Source organism: Electrophorus electricus, chromosome 14, assembly GCF_041902795.1.
Source record: "Electrophorus electricus isolate QZ-2024a chromosome 14, ASM4190279v1, whole genome shotgun sequence".
Taxonomy (NCBI): domain Eukaryota; kingdom Metazoa; phylum Chordata; class Actinopteri; order Gymnotiformes; family Gymnotidae; genus Electrophorus; species Electrophorus electricus.
The window spans coordinates 22557501-22570568 of record NC_137510.1 but is presented as its reverse complement, the minus strand read 5'-3'; the positions used below and the strand labels follow the sequence as shown (position 1 = coordinate 22570568).

General features: G+C 47.0%; 1 protein-coding gene across 2 annotated transcripts in view; it reads right to left on the bottom strand.

Annotated features, from left to right (window-relative positions):
- The window catches only part of LOC113570673 (neurobeachin-like 2), a 30173-nt gene that overhangs the window by 11962 nt on the left and 5143 nt on the right, over positions 1-13068 (bottom strand). For both annotated transcript variants that reach the window (XM_035530805.2, XM_081696871.1), the window contains 21 exons: positions 12797-12880; positions 12170-12268; positions 11370-12016; positions 10563-10695; positions 10299-10418; positions 9460-9802; positions 9178-9260; positions 8766-8858; positions 8372-8543; positions 7981-8114; positions 7404-7563; positions 7171-7273; positions 6810-6963; positions 5196-5342; positions 4921-5080; positions 4738-4826; positions 3664-4350; positions 3033-3208; positions 2153-2309; positions 1692-1835; positions 224-553 (listed from right to left, as the gene is read on the bottom strand). In XM_035530805.2, the coding sequence (XP_035386698.2) occupies positions 224-553; positions 1692-1835; positions 2153-2309; positions 3033-3208; positions 3664-4350; positions 4738-4826; positions 4921-5080; positions 5196-5342; positions 6810-6963; positions 7171-7273; positions 7404-7563; positions 7981-8114; positions 8372-8543; positions 8766-8858; positions 9178-9260; positions 9460-9802; positions 10299-10418; positions 10563-10695; positions 11370-12016; positions 12170-12268; positions 12797-12880 (4215 nt within the window). The remainder of the gene's footprint in view (positions 1-223; positions 554-1691; positions 1836-2152; positions 2310-3032; positions 3209-3663; positions 4351-4737; positions 4827-4920; positions 5081-5195; positions 5343-6809; positions 6964-7170; positions 7274-7403; positions 7564-7980; positions 8115-8371; positions 8544-8765; positions 8859-9177; positions 9261-9459; positions 9803-10298; positions 10419-10562; positions 10696-11369; positions 12017-12169; positions 12269-12796; positions 12881-13068) is intronic.

Genomic DNA, 13068 nt, shown 5'->3' with positions numbered 1-13068 from the left:
GTGTGTGTGTGTGTGTGTGTGTGTGTGAATACGTGCATCCATGTGTGCATGCATGAGCATGTGTTTGTGTGCATGCGCATGTCTATGTGCAGTTTTGTGTGTGTGTGTGTGCGTGTGTGAATTTGTGTGTTTGTGCTTGCATGTATGCGTGCTCACGTGTGTGTGTGTAGTCGCTGCAGAGTGCAGTGTGTGTGTCTGCACGTGTGTGTAGAGAAAGTCTCACATGGCTCTGGTAGAAGAGCTGCCACTCTGCCGTGCTGCAGTAGGCCTGTAGGTCCTGGGCGAAGGTGGGGCTGCCGTTGGTGGGGGGCAGGTTGGGCAGCAGCTGCTGCAGTTTGGTGGGGTCAGCATGCTGGTCCAGTAGCGTTCGCACCACGGGCACCAGTGGCCGCAGCAGCGCCTCTGTGCCCGGCCCTCCGTCTGACGGGTCCCCGCTGCCCGCCGACCACAGGGCGGCTCCCAGCCGCCCCAGCAAGAAACACACCTCCTCCCATGACAGGCACAGCACTTTCTGCAGCAGGCTGTGCAACTTCAGACACGCCATCACACACACCTGTATGCACAATGAGTGGGATGTGGTGTGAATGTGGAAATAAAACCAACATTAATGTGGTCAAGATATACACTTACAGCCATAGCTGATGTGTTGAGTGAGACTCAGAGGCTGATCATAATGGGCTACCTTTTTAATTCTTTTTAATTTGTCAAAGTGGTTTTGACCAGATGAGAAAGCCTTCTTATACTGCACAGTACACCTAGACACCTGCGTTTCAAAATGTTGGTTCATATCACCAGTTTACTAAATACTAATACCAATACTAAATCAGCCATCCCTGAAAGGGGGGGGGGGTATCAACACCTCTGATTATCTACTTATAGGACATCTTCAAACTGGCATCCTGAGTTGTGTGACATCATAAATATACATCAAACAGAGATTTAAATTCTGGGCAATTTCTCCATTTCTCAGTTGAACTGATAAAGCTACTCACATGAATGGAGAAAACACTTTCAAGATTATATATCAAGATTACAAGTCCTTTAGTCGTCATATAATTCTACCAGTGGGTTTTAGTGAATGACAATTTCCTAGATACTGAAGTGAAACATTGAGCACAATTTTGTTTAAGGAAAGAGAAAAATCATGACAGCAGAAGTTAAGAAACCAAGTCCTTAGAGCTATACCAGCCTACTGATAGAAGAGACTTTGTGTCAGTTTATGTAAGAAAAATTTTAAGCCTATGGTTGTTCTATGTCTGCTGGAAAATACTAAACAATTTTTTTAATTAATGGAAACTACATGATGCATTTTAGCTAGAAATACAATAACAGCACATCACTCATTTTAATTTTGATACTGTGAATATGCAGTTATGACAATGTGGAAGACTCTAAAAGTACCACATGAATGAGGAAGTGGTAAAGTTAGTCCGCGTCACACTATAAACTGTATGTGTGTGTGTGTGTGTGTGTGTGTGTGTTGATGTGCAACTCAATCTCCTGCTGCAGCATGTAAGCTGACTCGACTGTGATAAATGGGAGTAACAGACAGCTGGCATTAACTGCGTTTGAACCCCCCCAAAGATTACTCCTCTTGGGCAGAACTAGCAGACTCAGTGTATTCAGCAGGTCTGACTCATGGGCCCGTGGGATCGCATGGGCACAGGCGCCACATGCGAGTGTGCACGTACCTGTGCGTTGTGCTGCTGTATGTAGCCCGTGATGATGCGCAGGCCGATCTGGGCCATCTCCTTCAGCTCCGTACCTGCGGCGGCTGTTGGGGTGGTGTGCCATGCCTGGAGCCTGTCCAGGAGATTCACCACTCCCTCAAAGATCTGGAACAAACACACACACACACACACACACACACAGTGTAATGATCACATAACGCACTGCACATCAGCAGTTCAAGGAAACAAGTACTGCACAATAACAGGACATGATAATACTACTCCTTCTGACAATATAACCCCACTCTGATGTCCATAATATTCGCTACCCAAACAGAACACATGTTTGAGAGGCACTGTGTGATAGAGTATATACACACTGGGACATCATAAAGATTTCCTCAATCTTATGGTTCACAAAAACCTCACTGGGTGTAAGGCTGACAGACGAGTAAGAGGGAAAAGCCTGTGGATTTCTCTACCTTTTCACTCCACAGTGTTTGATTGTCCGTGCCCTCGGCAAACAGGAAGTCCTGTAACAGTCTGAGGAGGCGGAGCAAGGAGGGAATATGGGGTAGAGTCATGCCCTGAGAATCACGCAAGTCTGAAAGAGACGACTCCAACATCATCTCCAAAAGACTGCCACACACACACACACACACACACACACACACACACACACACACACACACACACACACACACACACACAGTTAGTAGTCAAATACTGAGCAATTAAATGGCAAATACAGTGACAACATCTGTGAACAATATTTATATATAATTTAGAAGCATTTTCCTTGCACAGTTGATGAAGGACCTCTGTCTGAAACTTTCTGTTTCTCTGGAAACAGATTAACCCCTGCCAGGCCAGAAAGCAGTGAGCAAGGCCTCTGTTTATTGCTTCACCCAACAGAAATTTATATCCATATATACATTGTGTGTGTGTGTGTGTGTGTATGTATATATATATTTATTTATTTTTTATTATTATTATTTATTTTATTTTTTTTTGTCAGTTTGGACAGAGCATTCTCAAACCATTTCACTGTGTGTTATACCATGTATGACTATGTACATGACAAATAAACCAAACATGAACTTGAACTTGAATTTGAAAAGCTTTCAGCTGCCTAGAAGCTGAACAAATATAGGAGAGGGGTAGCACCAATTAAACATATCTGGCAACCCTCCAAATCAGTTGTTGTACATCAGCCTGACGTTTGGGTTTCCCTGCAGCTGTTAAGAGTACTGTGCTTATTGTTCAGAAGACATCCTTCTCACTCATGCCACATGTGTGGTTTGTGAGTGGTTTGGCAGAGGCGAGAGAGGTGAAAGATTTTTCAAGTGTTGAGCGTCTGACCTGCGTTTGATGTCGTCGGGTGGGCGAACCAGCTGGCAGGAGGAGCCAAGCTTGGTGAGAACAGAAAACACCTGGCCCCTCTCTCTCCACATGACGTCCTCCGAGCCGTCTGTGCCTGTCCACAACACTCTGAACACGATGTTAGTCAGCAGGTTACATAACTCCTCCTCTGGGGTCTGCCGGGAAGTGAGTGAGAGCGTGACAGAGCGAGCAAGCAAGTGAGTGAGATCAAGAGAGAGAGCGTGCGAGTGAGAGCAAAAAAAAAAAAAAAAAAGAGCCGGCGCAAATACAGTTGAGAAAGAGAGATATATAAACAGAGGAAATCAGAGCAAAAGTGAGAGAAACAACCATCAAAAGGTTTTAAAGATACCTTCCTATAGAGTGTCATTTCATCCTAAAACCTAGCTAATTAAAGAGGCATGAAAACATTAATTATCTGAATCAGGTGAGCTAGATTTATGTCAAAACTAAAAACTCAGAAGGAAGCTAGCTCTCCTGGAGGGGGGTAAAGATCCCTGCTATACTGCAATTAAATCTTATTTCCTCATCCTATCCTTTCTAACCATTCTGCTCACTCCTAAGAGATCTGGCCATGCTGGACTCCAGAAGACTGCATGCTTGTGTGCAGTACCTGTGGGTTGGAGTTGTTGGAGATGCTGTCGACGGTATGAGGCTCCATGTTGTCGTCCAGCACGTTGGACAGGCTGGAGCTCTTGCGAGGCCGCAGGCCGAGGAAGGGCTTGCTGTGCTCCAGCGGTGACGGCGTGCCCGGCGGGCTGCCGGCCTGCGCCTGGGAGCCCCTCTGCCCACCCAGCTCAAGCATAAGGGGCGAGGTGCCAAAAGGCGAGAGCGGGTTATACAATCCCTCCTCTTCTCCCGACACACACGAGGAGGACGGAATGTCCACCATGTTGGACAGCGATGATGAGCGGCTGACCTCCTCCACTGAGTCGAATGACTTGAAGTTGAGCGAGTGCTCGTGGCTCCTTTGGTCCCCGGGAGGCGGGGACAGCGACAGGTCCGAGAAGCGGCGTGCTGCTGCATCCTGCTCCTCTTCGTCATCCTCGTCCTCATCCTGCCGGGAGTCGTAGCGGAGGAAGATGTCGCCGTGGCCATCCTCTGGGATGCTGTCGTCCCTGCGGAGAAGAGGCTGGGAGGGTGTGGGCTCTAGGGAGGTGTGTGGGCTGGCACTCGACTGGCTGGTGGAGCGTGACTCGTAGGACTCTTTGACATAGAGCTTGGTGAGGATATCTTGCCAGCCTGGGTGACGGACCATCTGCTTCACGTAGTCCTCACTGGAGTAGATCAGGTGGAAGAGCTACAGCAGCAGGCGAGGGGCAGGAAGAGACACACACATCAAGGTGCATTTATCACCAGTGTTTATCATGTATCATACATCTCAACAAACGATCATTTTAGTATATGATAAAACATGAGAAGACATTCATTTTAGTAGTAGATTAATTCGCAAATGTCACTCTGAATACTGAAAGAAAGCATGCTTGTTGAATAACTTTTAAGTTCAACAGCTGTTGAACAGCTGTTAAGTATGTTGTATTTTCTTTTTAAACATCATCTCAAACTCTAGTGAAACTATTATTGGTCCTTTAGGGAAGGAACTGCAGTTTGACTGACACATTCATTGAGGGTTGGAAAATCCATTTCTGTGTTATGTCCCTCCTAATCCTTCTTGATATCCACTTACTTTGCGACAGATGTCTAGCCGGACGGCAAGGTCCGCCCGTTGGGACAGGTACACCACTGCCAACAGGTCCTTGAAGTTGGGCGAGGAATCTGCATGAAACACACAAAGACGGACTACTGATGTGCAGGTTCACAACCAGAGACAACCTCTGGGAGGGCCCACTGTCCTTCCGCATCACCTTACCTGTGGCCAGCACCTGCTCGTACAGGCAGCGGATAACGGTCATGGTGACAGGGACATCCTCCAGGAAGCAGACCAGGCCTAGGTAGCTGGAGTCTCGTAGCTTGATGCGCTGTTTGTTGCGTTCCGGTACCCGATCGCTCTTCAGGACTTTGTAGAGGACCTGCGGTGTGGCATGGAGACCCGGAACAGAGGAGGATCATTGGTTTTTAGTCACATAAAACATTTCCTAGTTTGGGAACAGGAGATGGTGGTGAGTGGAGGGTGGTTGTGCTCACCCTGAAGACCCTCTCGCGGGCGTTGTCTCTGAAGTGGGGCTTCAGCAGCAGACAGTAGAGCTGCTCCGCTCCCCACTCGAGCAGCACGGCCAGGGCCTGATGACTGCTCCTGAGCACAGCATACAGCACATCCAACACCTGGACAGCCTGCAGACAGAGGGAAGGAGACACAGAGAGAGAGAGAGAGAGAGAGAAAAGAGTGAGGGAGGTGTGTTATAAGCATATCAAAGCATCTTGTGGCTCCAAAGAAGGAAGTGGTTTGTTTATATGTGTATTTGTGTTTGTTTATGTGCTTTTTTTTTGTGTGTGTGTGTGTGTGTGAATACATGCATGTCTGTGCATGTTTTGGAGGGAGAAATATGACGTAAAAATAGGTATTTCTATCCCTAGTATCCCTACAGATAAATAGTTTAATCATTAAGCCAACTTTTCCAGCAGTACCAAATTCCTATTATACATAGGCTCAAGAACACATAAAATGCTCCCTTGCTCGCTTACCCAAGAAAAGTCTTGCAACTTCTCACCACCCCTTTCCCCATCTGTCAGAGATCCAGTTACCTACTCTCAAGTATGTTGTTATTTCTTGTTAGCTGGATAAGAAATACTGCTTTGCCTATCAAATGAATTCCAAGCCTCTATTCTCTTAGTGGACAAAGACTTTGGCCCAAGGGTGATAAGCTGGACTGTGGACAGCATCTAGGCCCCTGAGTCATGCATTCAGTAACAAAAATTATTCTGCAAGCGCTGCCCATTGCAAAAACAGAGCTCATGTGTTTTCTCCATCTCCCAACACAGGTAATCCCTCCCTTCAGTGGAGAACACAGCTCTCCACTACAGTTCTGCTAGGGTAGCTGGAGCCAGCAAACCTGACCACCTGAAGTCCTTCATATCAAACACACCAGATTCTATTAGTGACCTTGTCATAGGTGTCATTCTGAAGATGTCTGGAAAGTTCATCATCTGTGGCATTCTAATGAAGAAAAGTGACCTCTTCTACATGACACAAAGTGTGTGTGTGTGTGTGTGTGTGTGTGTGTGTGTGTAGTGATATACTACATGAGTAGTTTATCTTTGTAAAAGGCACTTTTACTCTTGACCAATTGACAAAAATGTTATTTATTCATTTTGCACAGTTATATAATATCACAAAGAATAGGATGTCCATTGCTGTATGACTAGATACATAGTTGGTCTAGATACTAATCCACTAATGTGTCTGTGTTTTTTGAGCCAGTTATGAAGACAGAGGATAGAGGATCATGGAAATAATGCCATATATCTCCAGCCTCATGCATGTAAAAACCCACAACCACCTACAAAGTCATGGACAGCAGTCGCTGTTGTCAGGACCATCCAATGATGAACGTGTAACAGCACGAACATGTAACATGATTTTTTTAAAAACTTTTCATCCAACTTGAGGACAAATTCATTTTGGAGCTCCATGTTGAAAATGATATCCAAGGAGTATATATTTACTTATGTATGTTTTCAAGCAGAAATCTCAGATGTTTCTATGCTTTTTGCAACTGTTGTTGTATGTGCATCATTTTTGCTGAGAGAGCAAGGCAACGAGCGAGCGTGAGAGCGAGCGCAAGAGAGAGTACACGCTACCTGTTTCTCATCCTGTATTACAGCAGTGTAAGCAAGCACACTGTGCAGCTCCTCAGTAGTGGGTGACTTGGACAGGAAATCTTTCAGTAGATTGAAGAGTGAGATCTGCACTGTCTGCCTTTCATCTGACAGAGCACTGCCATCCCTCTCCACACTACACACATACACATATAATTTGGAATTTTTCCAGGTGCAATTAAATCAAACAGAATAATAATAATAATAAAAATAATAATAAATAATAATAATTTATATTAATTAATAGCAACTAATTATAATTAATTAACATTAATATTCATTTATTTTAATCTTTTCTACATTTTGGCTTCTGAGCCTCATGCGTTGCTGCTAGTACATTCACCTGTAGTGTGAACGAATGGAGTCCAGGATGTACTGCACCCCGTACTTCCGACGGATCTTCTGCTTGCTCTCTTTCAAGACAGAAGACAGATACTGCACATGACCTACACACACACACACACACACACACACACACACACACACACACGTTAATACATGTTTAAAAAAAAAAAAATAGAGATACTTTGAGAACTGTAACCAGTGGTTAGAGAGTTCGAGGTGGGCACTGCTTACCGAGGCACACGGCAAAGTGGCAGTGACTCCAGATGCGGAAGTCGAAGAGCAGATGCTGGTAGAGTTGGGAGAGCAGAGCGCTGTTGCCTTCGATGGAGACCTGCTCCAGCAGCAACTGGCACGCCATCAGCACAGTCATATCCATCATACTGCTGGGCACCTGACACAGTCAGGGGGTGGAGATGGACAGCCAGAGACACTCAGACTCACAGAAACATTGTTTGAGTGCGTGTGTGCATGTGACCTACTGTATATGTGAGCAAATTGATATTCTTGTTAGATGGATGATTGAAGCAAGTTTCAATACACTGAAGACATCAGGAGATAAATGTGTGTGTGTTTTTGTTTGTTATGCAAGTGCATATAGTTGTTAGCACACCACTTCCTCTCAGGATATGCTGCCTTGAAGTCACATCCACCGGAGAGACCCACAGATGCCCTCTAAGCATCACCTTGAGTGTGTTGTTTATGGACAAATATACAAATACGTATACGTGTGTCTATGTGCTTCATAACCTGTACTTATCCACTACTGATTGTTCCTTATATTTGTTTGTGTGTGTGTGTGTGTGTTTACCTTGCTGAGCATGGCTCCTATGGTAGTTGGGCCATGGCAGTGGATAAGACTCTCTTGATTGACAGGATGATTCCGCAGCATGTTCTTGACCATCAGCAGGAACGCAGCCACACTGTTCCTCTCCAAACGGCCCTCTGTCACAGAGAGAGGGAGCATGTCAGTGAGTGAGCAAGCGAGAGAGCGAGAGAGTGAGAAGTCAGGTGATATAGTTTGCATGATGTGTGGTTACCCCTAAAAAACCACTGCAAGGTCCAACACAAGTTTCATAATGTGCTTCTGGCTATTTGTGTGTGTATGTGTGTGTGTGCATGTTTTTAAACACTAAAACCACAGTGTTTATATCCACTGAGAGGTGTCCCTGTGTGTGTGGTATATTTCTAGAGGTGCTGACCAGACGACTTGCCCAGGGGCAACAGCATGCCAGCCGGGCCCCTAGATGAAGTGAGCTCTGGGCCCAGAAGTTCAGATGTCTCCTGTTCCCAAGAGTCACCCTGCTCCAGCCCACACACCTGCTCCAGCAGGGGTAGTAGAGCCCCCATACCGCCGACGGAACTTAGCACATCCTAAACACACAAACGTGTGCGTGCGCACGCACACACACACACGCACACACACACACACACACACACACACACACACACACACACACACACACAGTTAAAGACATAAAGAATAAATCAGGCACTGTTTTCCGCCTTTTTCTTAGTAAATCTAAAGGTTTATCATCTGGTGCCTAACCTCTGGGCATGTAATAAAGGAAGAAAAGAGGAATGAATGGTGTAGACCTTGATGTCCCAGTTCACCACCCTGTGGCCCGTCAGTCTGCCATTGTACAGATGGTTGGGAGACAAGTCCAGACAGATCTGGCTTTTAAAGGCCTGAAATCATACAGAACACATAACATAATCTTGAGGCATTGCAATCAGAACAGCATCTTGTACTGAACAAGCTGTATACAAAATCTGTTTAAAAGTGGTTCAAAGGTTGAGCTGTATTGCTACACGCAGGGTGTAGAACAACAATGATATAGGGGTGGGGCAGTAGACTTAGCTGAGGGGTGTAGTACAGTAGTAATACAGTGGTGGGGCAGTAGCCTTAGCTGAGAGTTGTAGTACACTAGTAATACAGAGGTGGGGTAATAGCCTTAGCTGACGGGTGTAGTACAGTAGTAATAGAGGGGTGGGGCAGTAGCCCTACCTGTGGGGTGTAGTACAGCAAGAGTTTACTGCAGAGCTCTGACAGCTCCCCGTCTGCCTTGAACAGGGACACATTATTGGGGCCTGTGACACAGAAAGACAAAAGTTTTTACACACAAACACACACACGAACCCACCAGCAGAATGGTCCTGAAATGAGCTGATTACTAAGTGACTTATGATACATATACATATACGACTGTCCTGCATGTCCATGTCGGTTCCTGCGTATGCAGGCACATCGTGTGTTTGAGTGTATGCGTGAGGGCGGTGCGGCCCATACCGGCTGTGTGGAGTGCGCGTGTCTGCGTCGGCTGCAGCGCCTCATGGCAGATGAAAGCGGTGGCTAGAAGGCCGTCCAGCGACGAAGGAGAGCCCCACTCGGTGTCCTGCAGGCCAGCCGGGATGGTGTGGACGGGCGTGTCCCGGCCCGGTGCCCAGCGGCCGCCGGCTACGGCTGCAAAGGATGCCGGGACGGACTGCGAGCGCACCAGCACGGGAGGGCTGGCGGGGGAGGGAAAGATCAGGTCGGAGGGAGAGTGCAGCGGTGGGGATGGCGTGGGCAGCGCGGTGGTGGTGGTGGTGGTGCGGTGGCCAGCTGAGCCGATGCAGCAGGAGGTGAAGGGCTGCGAGACAGACACGGGGGGGGGGGGGGGGTGATGAACCTGATCACCACACACTACGCATCCAATACAGGGGACACCAAGCAATTATGTCTGGGTAATAACAACAGTATAAATAATTCCCGGAAAGAAAAGGTGTAATTAAATAACACATGTCAGTAATCCAGATGCACTAATATTACATACCACTGGCATAAAAATACTCTACAGGTACCTGTAATATAATACAAATAAAACAAATGTGGCTGCAGAGAATATGGTGTATAGCTGACAGTTAAGATTTACATTTACCCACAACACATTATTGGAGCTTGTATACAAATATTCAGTGTTTTTAAAAGAAAGAATGCATGCAACGCCACAGCAATGCAACGCAATGAAATTCTATTTAGAACACCAAAATACCATCAGTGGGGGGTTGGGGTGGTATTGATCTTAGCCATGTCTCTAGCGGCAAGTTCCAAACATTGTTCCTGCTGTCCTCCGGAGTGGCTCTTACCTCGCTGAGAGAGGGGAAGCGCAGCTGGGCTGTCTTACACGGGACGCCATCCACATAGATAGTGATGAGGTTCTGCCCGAATGGCCGACGTCCTGGAACGTGCACAATGGCTACAGAGTGCTACAGAGAGAGAGAGAGAGGGAGGAGGGGTGGGGTTATGAGTCTGCACTCAGGGTTTAGGAGTCTGTTACTTTGCCTAGTTCTGTGCATGTTGTGTGTGTGTGTGCGCGTGAGTGTGTAATGTGCAACGTTGAGTGGGCTGACCCAAGCACAGTCGCTGAGCGGGTTCTCGGGAAGGGATACAGCCATGTACTCCTTCTTGGTGCAGACAGCCACCACCAGCACACCCTGTATGGTGAAGAAGGCCTCGAAGCCTGTGCCGCTGGCCGTGAAGAAGCTGCAGACAGGACATGACACGAACATGCCCAGTTAAACTATGAGCGCTAAAGGATATACATGCATAAACTACAGGTCTGCGCAAAAATCTTAGGCCACCACAAGTATTAGACTGGTTAGCAATGGTATAATGACCATATCTAATAAAGAGACTGAGAAATAATTAAGATACAAATAGAAAATAGAGGAAATATGTACACAAAATGTGCGCATGAAAGCTGTATTAAAAAAACAACTTTTAGAACTGGCTTTTGTTGGTATTTAGGCAAAAGTTGGTATTTAGCGTGACTTCCTTTGGCATTAAGCACATCTTGAACTCTAGTGGGGAGACTGTCCTCAAGTTTTTTGAAGTAATCTTCTGGTATATTATACCAGACTTCTTTCAGCACATGTCAGATTTCCTCTATAGATTTAGTCTTTTCCTGTTATTGCTGAAGTGTTTTTTAATACTATATACAAATTTCCTGTATTTTCTGGTTATATTCTAATACAGAGACTGAGAAATAATTAATGACATATGTTTATTATACCATTGCTAAAACAAGTCAAATGGTGACCTAAAACAGTATATACAAGTTCTGTATGTTCATGTTTTTGTAGCAATTTGCCCACAGCGATGGAGATGATAGTTTATAGTGCTTCTGGAACATGGGTGGTGTTAGACTCCTTGCTCACCTGTAGAGCTGTTTGCGGCGTGGGCCCTTGGTCATGAGGATTGTGCCGTCCTGACCAGCGGCAGTGGTGACGTGTGACTCTGAGTGGTGTTGCTGCTGTGAGGGCGGGGGGAACTCGGGGCTGAGGCACAGCCAGGCGTGAAAGGCGAAGGCGCTGCCCGGCCAGCGCTGGATGGCGGGCACCATGATGCCGGCCATGGGCGGCGTGAGGTCGAAGTACTGCAGAGCACTACCCCCCCTGTCGTCTCGGGCCGCCATGGCAGAGAGGGCGCGGATGGCCCGTACACAGTAGGGGTGTGGCGGTGAGCCGGGCTCAGTCCGGAGCAGCCGCAGGAAGCTGCGGAGCTCGCATGGCTGCAGGGACAGCGAGCCCAGGTCCTGCAGCAGCCCCAGCAGGGCGTCGGCACACTGGCGGTCCAGACGCGTGGCCGGCTCAGCCAGCACATCCAGCAGGCGGCCCACCAGGCCGGCCTCCACAGCCACGGTGCGGCAGGCCAGCGTGCCCCGGCACACGGCCGCCAGCCACTGGGAGACCAGCAGCTGCAGGGGGCGGGAGCCCAGCTCGGGAAGCCACTGCAGCAGGAGGAGCAGGGGCTGGTCGTTACTGATGCCCAGCTGGAGTGCCTGGGAGTGCTCGCCCTCTACCGCCTGTAAGGAGAGAGGGAAGGAGAACAAGGCACCGCACCACCGGTAAAAGTGTGAAAGCAGTGTGAGTGAGAGAGATAAGCTGAGGTTCTCATATCATCAAGGTCACATTAAGGACTTGGTCCAGCTGTGAAAGAGTTCAAGCTTGTCTCTCACCATGTTCATCAGTTCCTGGAGGAGCCTCTTGGTGGGCTGCCCTTGACTCTTCAGCACATCAAAGAGCTGAGAGTAGCCTATTCGCTCCTTAAAGACCTCCTGCAGAAGACACCATGAAGAAACAGACCATGAGACAGGTGCCGAGCAGAATCATCACCCACACACAATTAACAAAAATGCACTGAACAGAGGGTGGCCTGCCTAATGACTACTGGAAAGCTTTTACAAAAGAAACAAACAATTACTTAATAGCTTCAGAGCATAAGCTCTATACTGGTAAATATAAAATCCCAAAACTTTAAGAAAATGCTTCATTTGGAATGGACAAGTCCTACATTCATTTGGGCAAGTGTAGGCCACATGATTTTGTGCCATTCCTTCCAGAGGTACAGATAAGATAAGCCAGTTCCACAGTACATTTACATACTTGCTGAGCTTTCAAGCCTACTTAGACATCAGCACATTAGCAATGATGAATAGGGCCATTAAGCCAGCAGAGATATGCATTGTTTTATAGAATTTCAAAGATAAGTTTGAGGAAGTAGTTAAGTATTTCTGAATATATGTGGGTTGTGTGACATTGTGCGTGTGAGTGTAGTGAGTGAGTGAGAGAGAGAGAACTCGTACCTTAGCAGATGGTGAGTTGCTCATAATGGCAGTGAGGACTCCAATGGCATGTACTGTGATGCAGTCAGAACCCTTTTCCCAGACCTATACCCGCAAACACACAAGCATACACACACAGTGCATGACTCAGCACATAGCCAGTTAGGGTTAGAGTCACATATACACCAACAGTAGATGTATTAGTCTGCAAAGTCTTTCTGAAAATCTAAGATTAAGCTGAGAGTGAGATTACATGAGAGAATAAACACACCTTTTTTATCGCAGATCCCCAC